The 14,315-nt window shown below is 46.3% G+C and overlaps 1 protein-coding gene across 1 annotated transcript in view; it reads left to right on the forward strand.

Annotated features, from left to right (window-relative positions):
* Positions 1-4,454: 4,454 nt before the first annotated feature.
* Positions 4,455-14,315, forward strand: part of Gxylt2 (glucoside xylosyltransferase 2) — a 76,004-nt gene continuing 66,143 nt past the window's right edge. The window contains exon 1 of the mRNA XM_051203473.1: positions 4,455-4,837. Coding sequence (XP_051059430.1) covers positions 4,557-4,837 — 281 coding nt within the window. The 5' untranslated portion in view covers positions 4,455-4,556. The remainder of the gene's footprint in view (positions 4,838-14,315) is intronic.

The raw sequence follows: 14,315 nt of genomic DNA on the forward strand, positions 1-14,315 counted from the left end.
CCTATAGCCACCAACAACCAATAGCTCCTCAGATAGAGGTGGGACTTCATAAGCTAGGCCATATCTGTTAAGATTTTGGCTACCTTGATCTTGCACATGCCTGTAATTCCAGCACTCAGGAGGCAAAGGCAGAAGTGTTCGTCCTTCAAAACAGCCCTACAGACTACAGCTAGGATATCTGAATCTTCTTCGAATCCCCCAAGACAGCGCCCCTTACCAGCAGGAAGTAGTTTGGAAAGAACGACGCCCAAATTCCCAAATATTGTGTATAAATGTTTGTTTTCATTTAATTGGACTTTGTTATATAAAATTAAATAAAATAAATAAATTAAAAAAAAAAAAAGAAGTGTTCGTCCTTGGCTACATGGTAAACTCAAAGTTGTCCTGGACATGAGGAAATGAGGCCCGATCTGAAAAAAAAAAAAAATCTTGATATGTTTAGTGGCTTTCTTTTTCTAGCACCCTTTCTTGGTTCTTAGAATTCCCATCTTGTTCTTTTCATCACACATCTGTTCTTATGTCTTGTCTTGCTCTTCTAATTAGAGCTTTTAGTATATTAAGAACACTTGTTTGAAGTCACTAACTGTTAATCCCATCAATGGTGTAACATCAGAGGCATATCCGAAACTTATTCGGTACAGGCACTGTCTCTTCAGCCTGTGTCTTCTGTCTTTTCATATGCCTTAGGAAGTTTTTGTTGCTGCTAAATGTCAAGAATTCTGTACTGGGCATGAAGAACTGGGCCATCAGGTGAAGGAAAGGAGCATTTGGCAGTAATGAGATTGGGCATAGTCAGTCTTGCCAAGCCTCTGCTGTCTGTGGCACTCAGCGGTGGACATCACAAGCGCTCCTCAGTGCTCCACACAAGTCTTAAGTAGCCCAAGGTAACTGGAAGGGGCTGAAGTTGGGCTTTTCCCTTCCCCAAGGTTGGTATGGTTCTGTTACACCCTAATAAACTTAGGCTTTAAGGAAGTTACTCTTGAAGGGGCACCTTCTCAGCAAGGCCTGGCAGGCTTCAAAATGATTTAACTTCTTGTCCCCTGCCAGAAGTGAAAGGAGCTTTTTCTCCAATGCTTCCTGTGAAAATCTAGGAGAGGCTCCCAGAGGGAACCTCACAAAACCATGAAACCCCTAAATCTGTCCCTCTTGAGGGACGTCATAGCTGTCCCACAGAGCCTCCAGAGTTTGTTGGTTAAGGGTGGCTTCTTTCTACCTGATGCTGGTTTCTGTGGAGGGTTCTACACAGCTACCAGTTAGGTTTGGTAGGGGAACCAGCAGAAGTAATTGTTTGGTTGAATGGGGGCAAGGGTAGAGGTGAGAGAAGGGAGCTTCACAAGGGTTCTAGGTGTCTCTTCCTCCTCGCTTTCAGACCCTATGTAACTCCCTCCCCCACCGGTGTGAACTGAATTGAACAAATAGAAAGGTGGCAGAGCAAGGGGAAAAGCATATAGATTTTATCTTGCCAGGAGGGGATGTCTGGCTTATCATGTGACCCTGTCTTGCCAGAAAAATAAAAAGCCCCCTGTCAAAGACCCAGAGAGGTCTCTGATCACCAATCAAGGACAGTTGCCCTCAGTCCAATGACCAAGAGAAACTGGGTCCTTCCATACTTCCCCAGCTGAACCTTCTGATTGGACAGCACACCTTAGCCAACCAACATGAAGAAACTGTGAAAACAGGTATGCTTTGTGGCTAGGTGTGGTGGCCCATGCCTTTAATGCCAGCCCTCAGGAGGCTGAGATGGGGGAATCTCTGTAAGTTTGAGGACAGCCTGGTCTACATGACAAGTTCCAGGCCAACTGGAATAACATCGTCTCAAAAAACACAAACAAAAACCCAGATATGTGTTGTTTGACCCCTGCTGTATTTTGGAGCTTCTTATGACGCTATAAATAGTTCATCTAGAACTTGAGGGAAACAGAATGGGTCTAATTTCTGGCAGGAGTAACTAGTAGCTAGAGGTGTCAGTATTCCAGAAGGGGAATTAGATTTGGGGAGCTAAAAAGCAGTCGGCAAACATTTACTCTGCTATCATGGACTCCAGTCCTCTGAAACTGTAAGCCCTATTAAATGCTTTCTTTTTAAGTAGTGGACAGACTTTTCTTTGGTGCACCAGCTCACAAAAAAAGATGACTTATTATTAATTGTGAAAGCTCAGACTATAGCTTAGGCCTGCCCTACTAGCTCTTATAACTTAAATTAACCCATTTTTATTCATCTATGTGCTGCCACGTGACTTGTGGCTTTTACCTCTTCTCCTTCATGCCTTGCTCCCTCTGCATCTGGCTCTCAACCCTGACTTTCTTCTTCCCAGGGCTCTCTCTGTCCTCTCAGAAGTTGTCTAGCTATTGGCCATTTGGCTTTTTAGTAAAGCAATCCCAGTGATACATCTTTACACAGTATAAAGGAATATTTACGACAATAAATTGCCTTGGTCATACTGTTTCAGAGGGCTGGAGTCCACATTAAGGAAAAAAAAAGTAGAGGACTTTCTCCCCTTCCTTTAAGAGTGTTGGTGCACTCTTATAATCTCAGCATTGGGGATGGAGACAGGTAGGTCCCTGGGGCTTGCTGCCCAGCCTAGATCCTGCTTCTCCAAACAGAGGTGGAAAGTGTCAAATAAATAAATAAAATAAAAATAACCACCCCCCCAGTGACTTCTGTCATCCACAGGCCACAGGCATACATACACACATAGGCACCTGTACACACATGTGCATCCACACACATACACATGCACATGCCCATCAGAAAGCTTCCACAAAACCACATCCTCTGTTTGATTCAGTCTATTGGTTCCAAGTCCTTTCTTTGGTTTGATGCCTGAACCCTGGCCACAGTGATGTATTACTTTGACCTACTTTGCCTTACTGGCTCTTTGCTGTGTGCAGCGTTCTTCTTACAGAACTGGGATGGCACCTAGGCAGATTCAGGGGAGCTTTCTTCACTACCGGGCCATACTCCAAATTCACGGTATTTCTGAGTCTAAAAGCCAAATGCCAGGTCTTGAGTATCTATGTTGGCCCTTGGCCCAGGTCAATATTTTACTCTGCCAAGCGTCCTGATCACCGCTGCAGTGTCAGCAACATGCCAGAAGGACCTGATAATCACTGTGACCACCCAAAACACTCTCCCCACAAGTCTAAACACTTTCACAGTGGGCTTTATGACACCCAGGCTCCTGGCAAAGCCAGGGAGGACCCCTGCATTGTTTGAGCTACTTCCTTTCTTTCAAGGCTTGCCACATAGATTTCCCACTGTGCTCCTGCTATCTCTTAGAAATTTGCTTGGTAAGAGCTTCCCATTTATTAGCCTTACTTCTAGAACAGTGGGTCCCCAAAGACTTATAATCAGATGCTAACATAATGATTTATAATGTAATTAAATTTTAGGTGAGTTATATGACAACAGTTTTCTAGCAGCCCAGAGATGTGCCACAGAGAGAGTTTATGGAATGCCTCCTGTCAGTTCATGATGAGTAGAAGAGAATGTCTAATGTTTCAGGTCCTGAGTGGGATGCCTTGGGAAAATAGCTATGTGTTCTGACCTGGATCTGCTGATTGCCAATAATGAGATCTCTGAAGAGTCCATTCTTATGTCGGATTGTGAAGTTGTTGCTCTATCTTAACTCTATGCCAGAAAGAAAACAAGATGTGCACATGTGTATTATAATAAACTATTTTGTTGTATTCGTTACCACAAATTCCACTGGGTCCCCATTTTGAGCCCCACACTGTGCTTTCTTTTAGAAAGGATTATTTAACTTAATGCTTACAGAGGCCTGTTGTAGCAGCCTTATCATTCCCATTTTGCAAGCTTGGAAAAGCTCTGAGTTTATCTGTGGTTCACCAAGTCAGCGACTGTCAGATTTCAAATTTAAACCTTGCAATTCGTTCTACAATTACAGTAGAGTACATGGACCTAGAGGGACCGTATCCAGAAGTTATTCATTAGTGCCAAAACTTCTGCCCTGGGTCAAGAGGAACTGGGGTGGTGCCCAAGCCTGCAGAATAAATGGATGGAACCAATGATGTGAACATGTATGGAATAAACAAACGCTTGAGGGACCTGGTGGGTGGAATGGGTGAGTGGGCAGTGAGGGAACCGGTCGGACAGCAAGTGAGTGGATGGAAGAGTGAGTCTTCAGGAAGTGGATGCATGCTTGAGCAGGGGAGTCTGAGGATGACTGGGTGTATTGGAGAGTGAATCCGAGTGCGTGGGTGGAGATGAGTACTCGCTGAATGAATGAAGTGAATGAATGAAGGTGTGGTGAGCCTGCACTACCTAAGGTCTGGGAGCCTGGCAGCCTTTGGTGGGCTGCAGGGCCGCTACTCCACACACTACGGTAGGGAGGGCTGCTCCAACCGAGTCCTCTCGGGCCTCCTCCCAGCCCTCCCCCTGCTTCTCATCTCCTCCCCCTCCACCTCCTCCCAGTTCTCCTCTGCAGCCGCCTGCCTCGACCCTAGTCTCGGGCGAGCCAGCCCGGACGCTGCGCTGCTGCCACGGACCGCGATGCGCAGAGGGTCCGCGCCACCCCGGGGCCGCCGCGCCTCACGATGAAGCTCCGCAGTAAGGCGGCAGCGCTGCTTCTGCTGGCGCTGGCTGTGCTGCTGCTGGCTCTGCTGTCCTTGCGCGCCCGCCGTGACCCGGAGCCCCCTGGGTTCCCCGCGCGCCCCGAGGCTGCCCCTCAGCGCCGCTACGCGCCGGTCCCCACACGCCCTCCGGAGCCCCGTGCCTTCCCCGGAGCCACCGGCCGAAGACCCCCTCGGCGTCGGCCCCCGCGTCTGCGCCCCCGAGCCAGCCGCCCGCGAGCCGCCAGCCGAGAGAAGTTGGCGAGGTGAGTCGTGGCAGCCTGGATCCTTCCCATCTGGGGACGTGAGTCTTATTACCTCACCGCTGCCAAGTTCAAGGGCGGCTTGGGGCTGGATGGATGGAGAGGCAGATTCCAAGTTTCACCCATTCTCTAACTCTTCCCACCCCGCGAGACACGCAGACCACCCTGGTGACACCCATGCGCCTCCATGAAGGAGTGTCAGGGATAGTGGCTTGTAGCTTTTGGGTCACAAGTGTCAGGGTAAGGCGTCTGGTTGCGTTCTTGCAAACATGTGCTCTTTGTTTAATTTTTCAAAAACCATTGCCAGGCAACTGGAGCTCATTCTCTTGTTTCACGGGAGAATTCAGAGCGAAAGCCTAGATCTTGATGGAGTTGGAAAAGTTGGGTGTTGAGCCAGGACTGGCTTGTGTTCTGTGCGAGCTTGGGAACACGCGTGCTGCTCGCGGAGCGGGAGGCTGGCTCAAGTTGATTAGAAAGAAGTTTTGTTCTTGGAGGGAGTGGTGCGTGGCACCAGGGAGAGGCAGACTGGGGGTTTCCTGGTCTCTGTTGGAGTTGTAGGACCGCCAAAGGCTCCCGCTGGGAAACCATCTTAACCTTCGACCCTGCCCTCTTCCCCACACGAGGCGATCCTCGCGGCTGCCTTTCATCGCCGCTTTTTATGTATGGTCCTGGCGTTACCGGATGCCCGCAGGTTAAGGATTCGTGTTCGTCTCCTTTGTTGTGGAGACGGTTTTGAACAGTCCGCAGTCTTGTAGTTGGTCTGTTTCCTCTGCAACTTCAGAGCTGCTGTTTCTAACTGCCTTGCAACGACCACATTTGCTGGGTCCTTAATTACTTGAAACAAGTTGAAGAATTCTTTTTTTACCATAATTACGAAGTCTGGGCGCTTTTTTTTTTTTTTTTTAACTGTAGTTAAGAGAAATATGAAACCTTTAGAAGTAGCTGGGTCAGCCTTTCTCTCTCTACTTGTAATAAATGCACATGGATATGTCAGGGGAGAAAATACCCCAGCAATTTAAGTTTTATTTTTTTTTATAACTTTGTTTATTTTGCGTGTGCATGTTGAGGGAGGCATGTATGGATGTCAGAAATTGGTTTTATCTTTCCATCCGGTATGTGTCCAGGAATGAATTCAGGTCCTCAGACTTGGCAGTAGGCACCTTTACCCACCAAGACATCTTGCCACCTTGAATTAAAGACTTTAAAGTTTTTAGAACTCTTTACAAGTTCTGAGTATGCACTTATAAATATCAGGCTATTTCTGTTATATAATTAGCATGACTTTTTCCTCCAGTTTGTTAGGGTTTCTTATTTACAGCAGATTATTTCAGAGTTAAGATACACATTCATTATGATGTCTAAGATAACACAGTGTCAACAGCACCATGTAAAAACAGCTATTAATAAACACACACACACACACACACACACACACACACTGCAGTCCATACAGTAACCCTTTGATAGTGGTCCATAAATTTCCCAGTATTAGAACTGTTTTTCATCATCTTGGAAACTTGTTTCAAATGTAGATTCTCAGACCTCAGCCGGCCCTACAGAATTCTAAGAAGTGGGAGCAGAGTTAGTAGTGTAAGTTTTGCCTCCCTCCTTTGTATTGTGTGTGTACATACGTGTTTGTGCATGTGGAGGTTGACATCCAGTGTCTCTCAGTTCTTTCCATCTTTTTTTTTTTTTTTTTTTTTTTTTTTAAACATGGCCTCTCAATGAACCTGGAGTTTGCAGATTTGGTTGCTAGTGAAACCTAGGAATCCTCCTGTCTCCATCTCCCAGAGCTGCAATTTCAGAAGTTGGGAATCTGAACTTAGGTCTTCATGCTTGGGCCCACCGGCACTTTACCAATGGAACCGTGTCCTCATCCCTCAGCTTTGCTTTTAGGACACATCAGAGTTGCAGAGCTGCTCCATGTCGCACCCATTAGTATTATCAGAGTTTTACAGACTCTGAATTAGAAGAGTTGTTATGCAGGGCTTGCAGCTAAGAGTTAGATGAGGCTAAAGACCCAGGCAGCCTGGGACTGGGGAGAACCTGCAGAGCTGCTTGCTGTCAGGCAACAGTCTTGCCTGCAATCCATCACTGCACTGAGGTTTTTCTAAAGCAGCATCATGGATTCTAGGATGTGTCTCATCCTTCAAGGTGTTAGGAACATTGGGACAGCATCCTCTTGCCTCCATCAGAACAAATTGGCTCTGACTCGCAGGAGATCATGAATAGAATCCCAATGAATGCTGGAGAGAAGGTATATTGCTTCAGGCAACAGGATCCTGGAAGCCATTTTTCTTTTGAACATATCTCTTAGATGATCATGGAAATGATGTCCAACGCCAGAGGAATAAAGAACTAATTCACAAACTCTGGAAAGTGTAAAAAACTGCCACCAGGCATCTCAGGTTCAAATACATAAACAGCAGGACGTTTCCTGGGGGTGTTTTTCTTTTGCTATCTCCGCACCAAGGGTAACTCAAGATTTTAAAGTGAAAAGGGAGCGGAAGGGTACCATCCCCACTGACTCCTTTATTGCTTTTCAAATTGTGCCTGGGTGAAATTTTTGTGGTTGAGAAGGAATTTCATCTAGGGAGGGAAGAGAAAGCCTGTGGCTTAATCTTTTCACGTGGCCAGAATCCAGAGGAGATAGAGGCCATGTGATCTTATTTCTCCTTCGTGGTGAGGGTCAGATCTGTGGTTGTAGTTAGCAGGAAGCTTGAGGTTAGGTGGGACCCAGCCGGCCACCTGCTGACCACACAGAGCCTAGGCTGGCCTCCTGAGGGCCATGTTGTAAGTGAAGTTCTGCCACGTCAATATGGGGAACAGAGCCTTCTCCTTTCACATCTTGTTTTCATTTTCAGCAAATTTTCCATGGACTTGCCTGGTTAGCAGGCAGACCCTACAATTTTAGAACTAGCCATTTTGCATGCAATCTGTCCTGTGGTGACTCCCTTCTATGTAAACATGAAGCCATGAGGGAAGGTCTGAGCTCTCAGGTCATGAATGCCATCTGAAAGTGGACATCGCCCTGGAAGTAGCCACCACTGTAGAGCCCAACAAAAATGAAATTCTTCTCCTACTGTTTTGGTTTATTGGTGGTTTATACCTGGCTGACTTCCAAAAAGAATTTGAGGTGACTCAGTAAAGGATACATATGCAATAAAGTCATTAAAATGGTTGCATAAGAAGGTCACGGAGGAGTGTAATAAGTACTATTTGCTAAAAATCGAGACCACTATTACTGAAGGATTAAGTGCTAAATTTAGCTGTAAGCTTCCTGGCAGCCAAATAAAAAAGGGAACATGGTGAACTGCCCAATCTTCAGTGAGTGATAAGAAGTTTGCTAAGAGATTTTTTTTTTTTAATGAAGTTAAATTCTAAAATAAGAGTTTTACTTGGGGATAGATTTCAAACTTGAGAAGACTATATTTCCATTTTGCTTCAGAAAACTCTTTGAGTCTACACATGAAAAAGGAAGCGATATGAAAAAGAATAGGACTGAAGGGATGGCTCACTGAGTAGGTCCTTGACACTAAGTGAAGTTCTTGGCCTGTGAGTGTAAGCACCTGAGTTTGGATCCCCAGGACTGAGGTCCAGCTGGATGCAGGGACATCTCCAACCCCAGCTCTCCAGTGTTAGGGTAGAAGGCTGAGAAAGAATCCCCCAGAAACTTGAGGGCCAACTAGTCCAGCATAAACACCTGTCTCAAACACAGGGAAAGGCCAGGACACTCCTAAGGTTGCCCTTCAACCACCACAATGTGATGTAGCATATGTATTGTAGTACACACACGTGCGCACACACACACACAAACACACACAAAGTATTAAAAAGGGAAAAGAAGATGAGCATGGCCTGTGAAATTCAGCAGATTGGGTTTTAGTCCCAAATCATGTTCATCTTCTTCTCTTCATCTATAAAAAATGAGCAGATTGATCCAAAATTTCCTGAGATCTTTTCCAGCTCTAACATGATGATCCCATGACTGCAAACATCACTGCCACACGCTGTCACTTGCAAGATCAGCTCCACATTCCCTACACTGTCTCACTGATCGCTCAGACTCAGACACCTCCTTGAACTCGTTATTCTTTCTCTTCTGGGGTAGCCTGTTTTCTCTTAAGATATGGCTTCTTTCAGAAAAAAAAATGTTACATGTATTTGTTTTGTGTGTGTGTGTGTGTGTGTGTGTGTGTGTGTGTATGAGCTTGTCTATCACACAGTGCACATGTGGAGGGGTCAGAGGACAACTTGTAGAAGTTGGTTCTGTCTTTCTACCATGCCAGTTCTGAGGTTGAACTCAAGCTGTTAGGTTCAGTAGCAAACCCTTTGCCCATGGGATCTTCTTGCCAGTCCCCAAAATGTGGTTTCTGAAAGACTTCAGCTCCATCCTGGTCCCGTGATATGCCTCTGTCAATATGCTCCACAGTTGTTCGGCAAATGTTTCTGTCACATAGACCGCCAGGCATTTGCTGTGCGGTGGAGGATGGGTTCTCCCCCCCTCCTAGGGTTTGAAGGGAGAGGAGACAATGGAGATGCTGCTGGCTGCACTTGGCCAACTCCCCAGCCACCCCAGGGGGAGGAAACACATCCTTGCTCCTCACCAGTTTCCTGCGGTTCCCTTTGATCTCTGAGATGAGTCTCAACAGAGGGTTCATGCCTGAACAAAGGTCTCAATAAACAGGGATGATGTCATGTAGCAGAATCTATCTATTGCCCTCTCAGAATCAGATGGTGGCCTTAGAGGACAATCCTGATCTCAAGAACCTGAGCAACGTCTATCATATTATGTAGTTGTGAGTCTTGATTCTCTTCGAAGCTCATTTTTAATCATGTGTGTATTATGCCTTTGTGTGTGTATGTGTGTGGTTCACGTGCATGTGGTCTAGAGTACATGTGGTAGGTAGTTCAAGGAAATTTTTCCAGATTCTGGTCTTTCCTCCCACCATGCAGGTCCCAGGAATTGAACTCATGGACCCTAGAGCTCAGTTTTGTTGTCTGACACACACCCACTCTCTCACTCAAATTAGTCCTATTAGCTCTGCCACAAAACATACTTCCCACCATCTCTACCTCCTCCCTGGATCCTGCCATCTGGTTTGGACCACAGCAGAAGCCTACTCTGGTTTGAGTGGCTCTACTCTAGCGCCCCCTATAGTTCATTTCCATACAGCTGTTGAAATAGCCTTGAACAAGTTAGATCAAAGCTGGTTTTAAGCTGTCCAGAATGTGTGTCCCATCACACTAAGAATAAAATTCTTGGGTGGGAGAGACTGGGACACCTGTAAAAGCATGTTTCTTGTGAGGCTGTTGACCTAAGTTAGATCTCGAGGATCCACATAAAATGCATTTCCAGCTCTCCTGGGGTGAGAAGAGGTGGAGACAGAATTTCTCAGAAGCTTGAGGACTAGTTTAAATGGAGTATGCAGCACACCATCAGAAACAAGAGAGACCCTGCCTCAGCAAGATAGATACCCCCTGAAGTTGTCCTCTGACCCCCACACACACATGTGCATGTCCCCATATTAAAAAAACTTTAAATTTTATTCTCATCTCAGCCCAGTTTCATCTCCTGCCCTCATCTCTTTCTATCTCCGCTTCAGTCATGGGCTGCCATTCCTGTCCGCATCCTTGTATAGCAAAGGGCCTCACTTCTTTTGGGCCTATGTTCCAATGTCTTATTCTCAAAGAAGCCTTCCAAGCTGTGCAGATCCGGTCACTTCCCACCCCTCTAGATCCCTAGCTCATCCTGGTCAGTAGTTTGTTTTTGTTGCATTCAAAGCTGTGTGAGCTTGTTGATTTACTCTCTTCCATCTCAGGTCTACTGCCTGTGTCATTAATCAGTTATCCCTGACAGCTAAGGCAGAGATGACCTCATGGTGGACACTGAGTGAATGTGGAATGGACTAGAAAGCAGAGGCAGGGTTCATTTTGTTGCAATTGGCACCCAGCTACTGTGACTTGTAAGATCTGCCACTGCTAGGGTTCAACCGTGTTGATGAAATCATATTGAGGCACTATTATTAATGTTCATTTAGAGTCTCCATTCTAGGATCCCATTCAGCAGACTTTGTTGTATGTTGTCATCTTTTCCGACTGGACACTACAGTAGTTTCTTAGACTGCCTGTTTCTGACAGGTTTGGGGACCTTGCTTTTGTTGGGTTTTGCCATAGGTGTTTAGGGAGCTGGCCAGTTGGGAAGAACACTGGTGGGTGATTTGGGAAGGTCTCCTTATCAGAATGTTTGAGATATTGTACTCACGATAGTCCTAAGTTATAGGGCTCTAGAAGGAAAACCATCTCCACCATGGCATTTCTCATGTGTGCTGTCTACAAGAGTGATAACAGGCTGGGTGTGGTGGTGCACACCTTTATTCCCGGCACTGAGGAGGCAGAGGCAGGCAGATATCTATGTGTTTAAGGGCAATTTTTCCTATGTGGACAGTTCTAGGCCAGCCAAGGCTACAAAAACAGAACAACAACAAAAAAGATTCACAATTACTAATTTGGGCCTGGTCACCTGGCTGAGGTGGGTGGCACTTGCCAGGTTTTTGCTCTGGGTAGTAGCCCTGTCCTGTCTCCCTTCCCTTTATGTATACAGGAAAGAAACACAACCCACAATTGAGGTGTGGGGATTTGCTCTGATCCTTGAAGGCTGAGTGTTGAATTGGCTTACTTGAGGTCCTCCTGCAGAGAGACTGGTGTCTCTTTGAGCCCTTACTTGTCATTTCCTCCTTTGTTTCTATGAGCCTGGACACAAGAATCTCTATGCTTTCTTTGGGTTGTGCCTCAGTATGGCTGTTCTGTTGCTAAAACTGTTCCTATTTTGGCCACTAGGAGCTCATCTGGTCCTTGACCACATGCCCCCTGAATGAATTTTTTGGCTTGACTTTGTGTTGGGTGACCTCAATCCTAAGATCTCATACATAATGGGCAAGCACTGTCCCACAACAGACAAGCCTGGTTTTATCTGTATTTTGTTGGGGGTTGGGTATGTCTTTACTCTCTGGCACAATAAAATGCTCCAGGCTCATCCTGTACAGTCATTATGCCAATCTTTTCTTCAAGGAACCCTGGTAACTTGTGTGTGTCAGGGGAGGGGGCAGGAATAGTGCTTGTAACTAAGAGCTGGACACTAGGCAAGCTTGCAACTCCTAGGATGTTATTTCTTATAGGCTTTCAAAGCTGACAGCACAAAATGTATGTGTGTGTGTATGTAGTTACCTGCATATTTGCACACCTCTTAAATCTTTTCGTATATGATCACCAATGTCTACATTAAGCTAAACATGGATTTCCTCTGATGTCTCCAGCTCTAACTTAAGTGAATCATCCTTGCCTCCTTCCCCTCCCATATACAGGAGAGGTGTGCTTTGATTTCTCTTCCATTCCATTCACTTTGCTTGACTTAAATGCCTGGAATTTGGATGGAGGGAGTAGGAAGGCATGGAGGGCCAGATACAGTTCAGGTCAGCCAACTGTTGTAAACTAAGTGAGTATCATCCCTTGAGACTCTCACACCCCCTCTGGGAGCATGTATGATAGATGTTGTGCTTGGCATCTGTCTTAGGGTTTCTACTTCTGTGAAGAGACACCATGACCACAGCAACTCTGATAAAGGAAGGCATTTAATTAGGGCTGGCTTACAAGTCAGAGATTTAGTCCATCATCATCATGGCAAGAAGCATATAGGCAAACATGTGCTGGAGAAGAAGCTGAGAGTTCTACGTCTGGATGTGCAGGCAGCAGGAAGAGAATGGGCTTGGCTTGAGTTTCTGAAACCTCAAAGCCTGCTTCACCGTGACACACTTCCTCCAACAATGCCATATCTACTTCAGCAAGGCCTCACTTCCCAAGAGTGCCCATCCCTATGAGTCTAGGGCCATTTTCATTCAAACTACCACAGCATCTGACTACCGGTTCCACAGAACCTCCCCAGTTATTGTATGAACCACAGCCCCAAGGGACAGATGGTTTAAGTCCAGATGACAACCCATTCTTTCTGACGTGTAAGCTTTGTGTCTCCAGGTCCAAGCACACCAGTCCATTTATTTCTCTAGCCACAGTTATTTGCCCAAAAGGATCAACTTATAACATCAGACAGAAGATTCCACCTTCTAGATATAACCAGAGGAATAGCCCCAGCTGCTCCTGAAGAAGTGAGCTGTAGGATGAAAGCTTCATTTGGGGCAGTAGAGAAAGATAAAGAGTAAGTGACTAACTGTATTAGTTACCTTTCTCATTGTTGCAACAAACTGCCTGACACAAGCAACTTGAGGAAAGAAGTGTTTTGTTTGGCTTACAGTTTGGGAGTGTAGTCCATCATGACAGGAAAGTCACTGCAGCAGGAGCCAGAGACAGATGGTCACATAGCAGCCGCAGTCAGGAAGCAGAGATCTCAGTGATGGTGCTCGGCTCACTTTCTCATTTTAATTCAGGCCAGGACTCCAGACAGTGGAATGCTGCCACTGCATGTAGGGTAGGTTTTTGCCCTTCAACTGACCTAGAAACTCCATTACAGCTATACACAGATGTTTGTTCATGGTGATCCTAGCTCCTGTCATGTTAAACCTCTTTTCTTTAGAGTGTTACATTTTCTGTAAGTCATAAAGAGTGCAAAATCAAAAATATGACTTCCGAATCTGTGGATTCAGAAACTGAGGTCCAGAGAAGTCAAATAAGGATGGATGTAAATCATCTGGTACAGGGCTAACTCACAGCTTTTAACTCCTCAGAGTATTTTGTTGTCCTTGGGTACTGCCATTGCCCACCACTTGTTATTTGGGAGCTAAACCAGAACTGGACCCAGATGCCTCCTGTGTGATTTTGAGTACATCAGTCTTCAGGAAGCCTTGACTTTCTCACAAGCTCACTGGTGAGATGAGATGATCCAAGTGAGGTACCAGCATAGGGCAGGAAGTGTCAGCATAGGGCAGGAAGTGTCAGCATAGGGAGGAAGTGTCAGCATAGGACAGGAAGAGCCAGCATAGGGCAGGAAGTGCCAGCATAGGACAGGAAGAGCCAGCATAGGACAGGAAGTGCCAGCATAAGGCAGGAAGTGTCAGCATAGGGCAGGAAGTGTCAGCATAGGACAGGAAGTGTCAGCATAGGACAGGAAGAGCCAGCATAGGGCAGGAAGTGTCAGCATAGGACAGGAAGTGCCAGCATAGAGCAGGAAGTGTCAGCATAGGGAGGAAGTGTCAGCATAGGACAGGAAGAGCCAGCATAGGGCAGGAAGTGCCAGCATAGGACAGGAAGTGTCAGCATAGGGCAGGAAGCGCCAGCATAGGACAGGAAGTGTCAGCATAGGACAGGAAGTGCCAGCATAGGACAGGAAGTGCCAGCATAGGGCAGGAAGCGCCAGCATAGGGCAGGAAGTGTCAGCATAGGACAGGAAGTGCCAGCATAGGGCAGGAAGAGCCAGCATAGGGCAGGAAGTGCCAGCATAGGACAGGAAGTGCCAGCATAGGGCAGGAAG

This window comes from Phodopus roborovskii, unplaced genomic scaffold (assembly GCF_943737965.1).
Source record: "Phodopus roborovskii unplaced genomic scaffold, PHOROB, whole genome shotgun sequence".
NCBI lineage: Eukaryota > Metazoa > Chordata > Mammalia > Rodentia > Cricetidae > Phodopus > Phodopus roborovskii.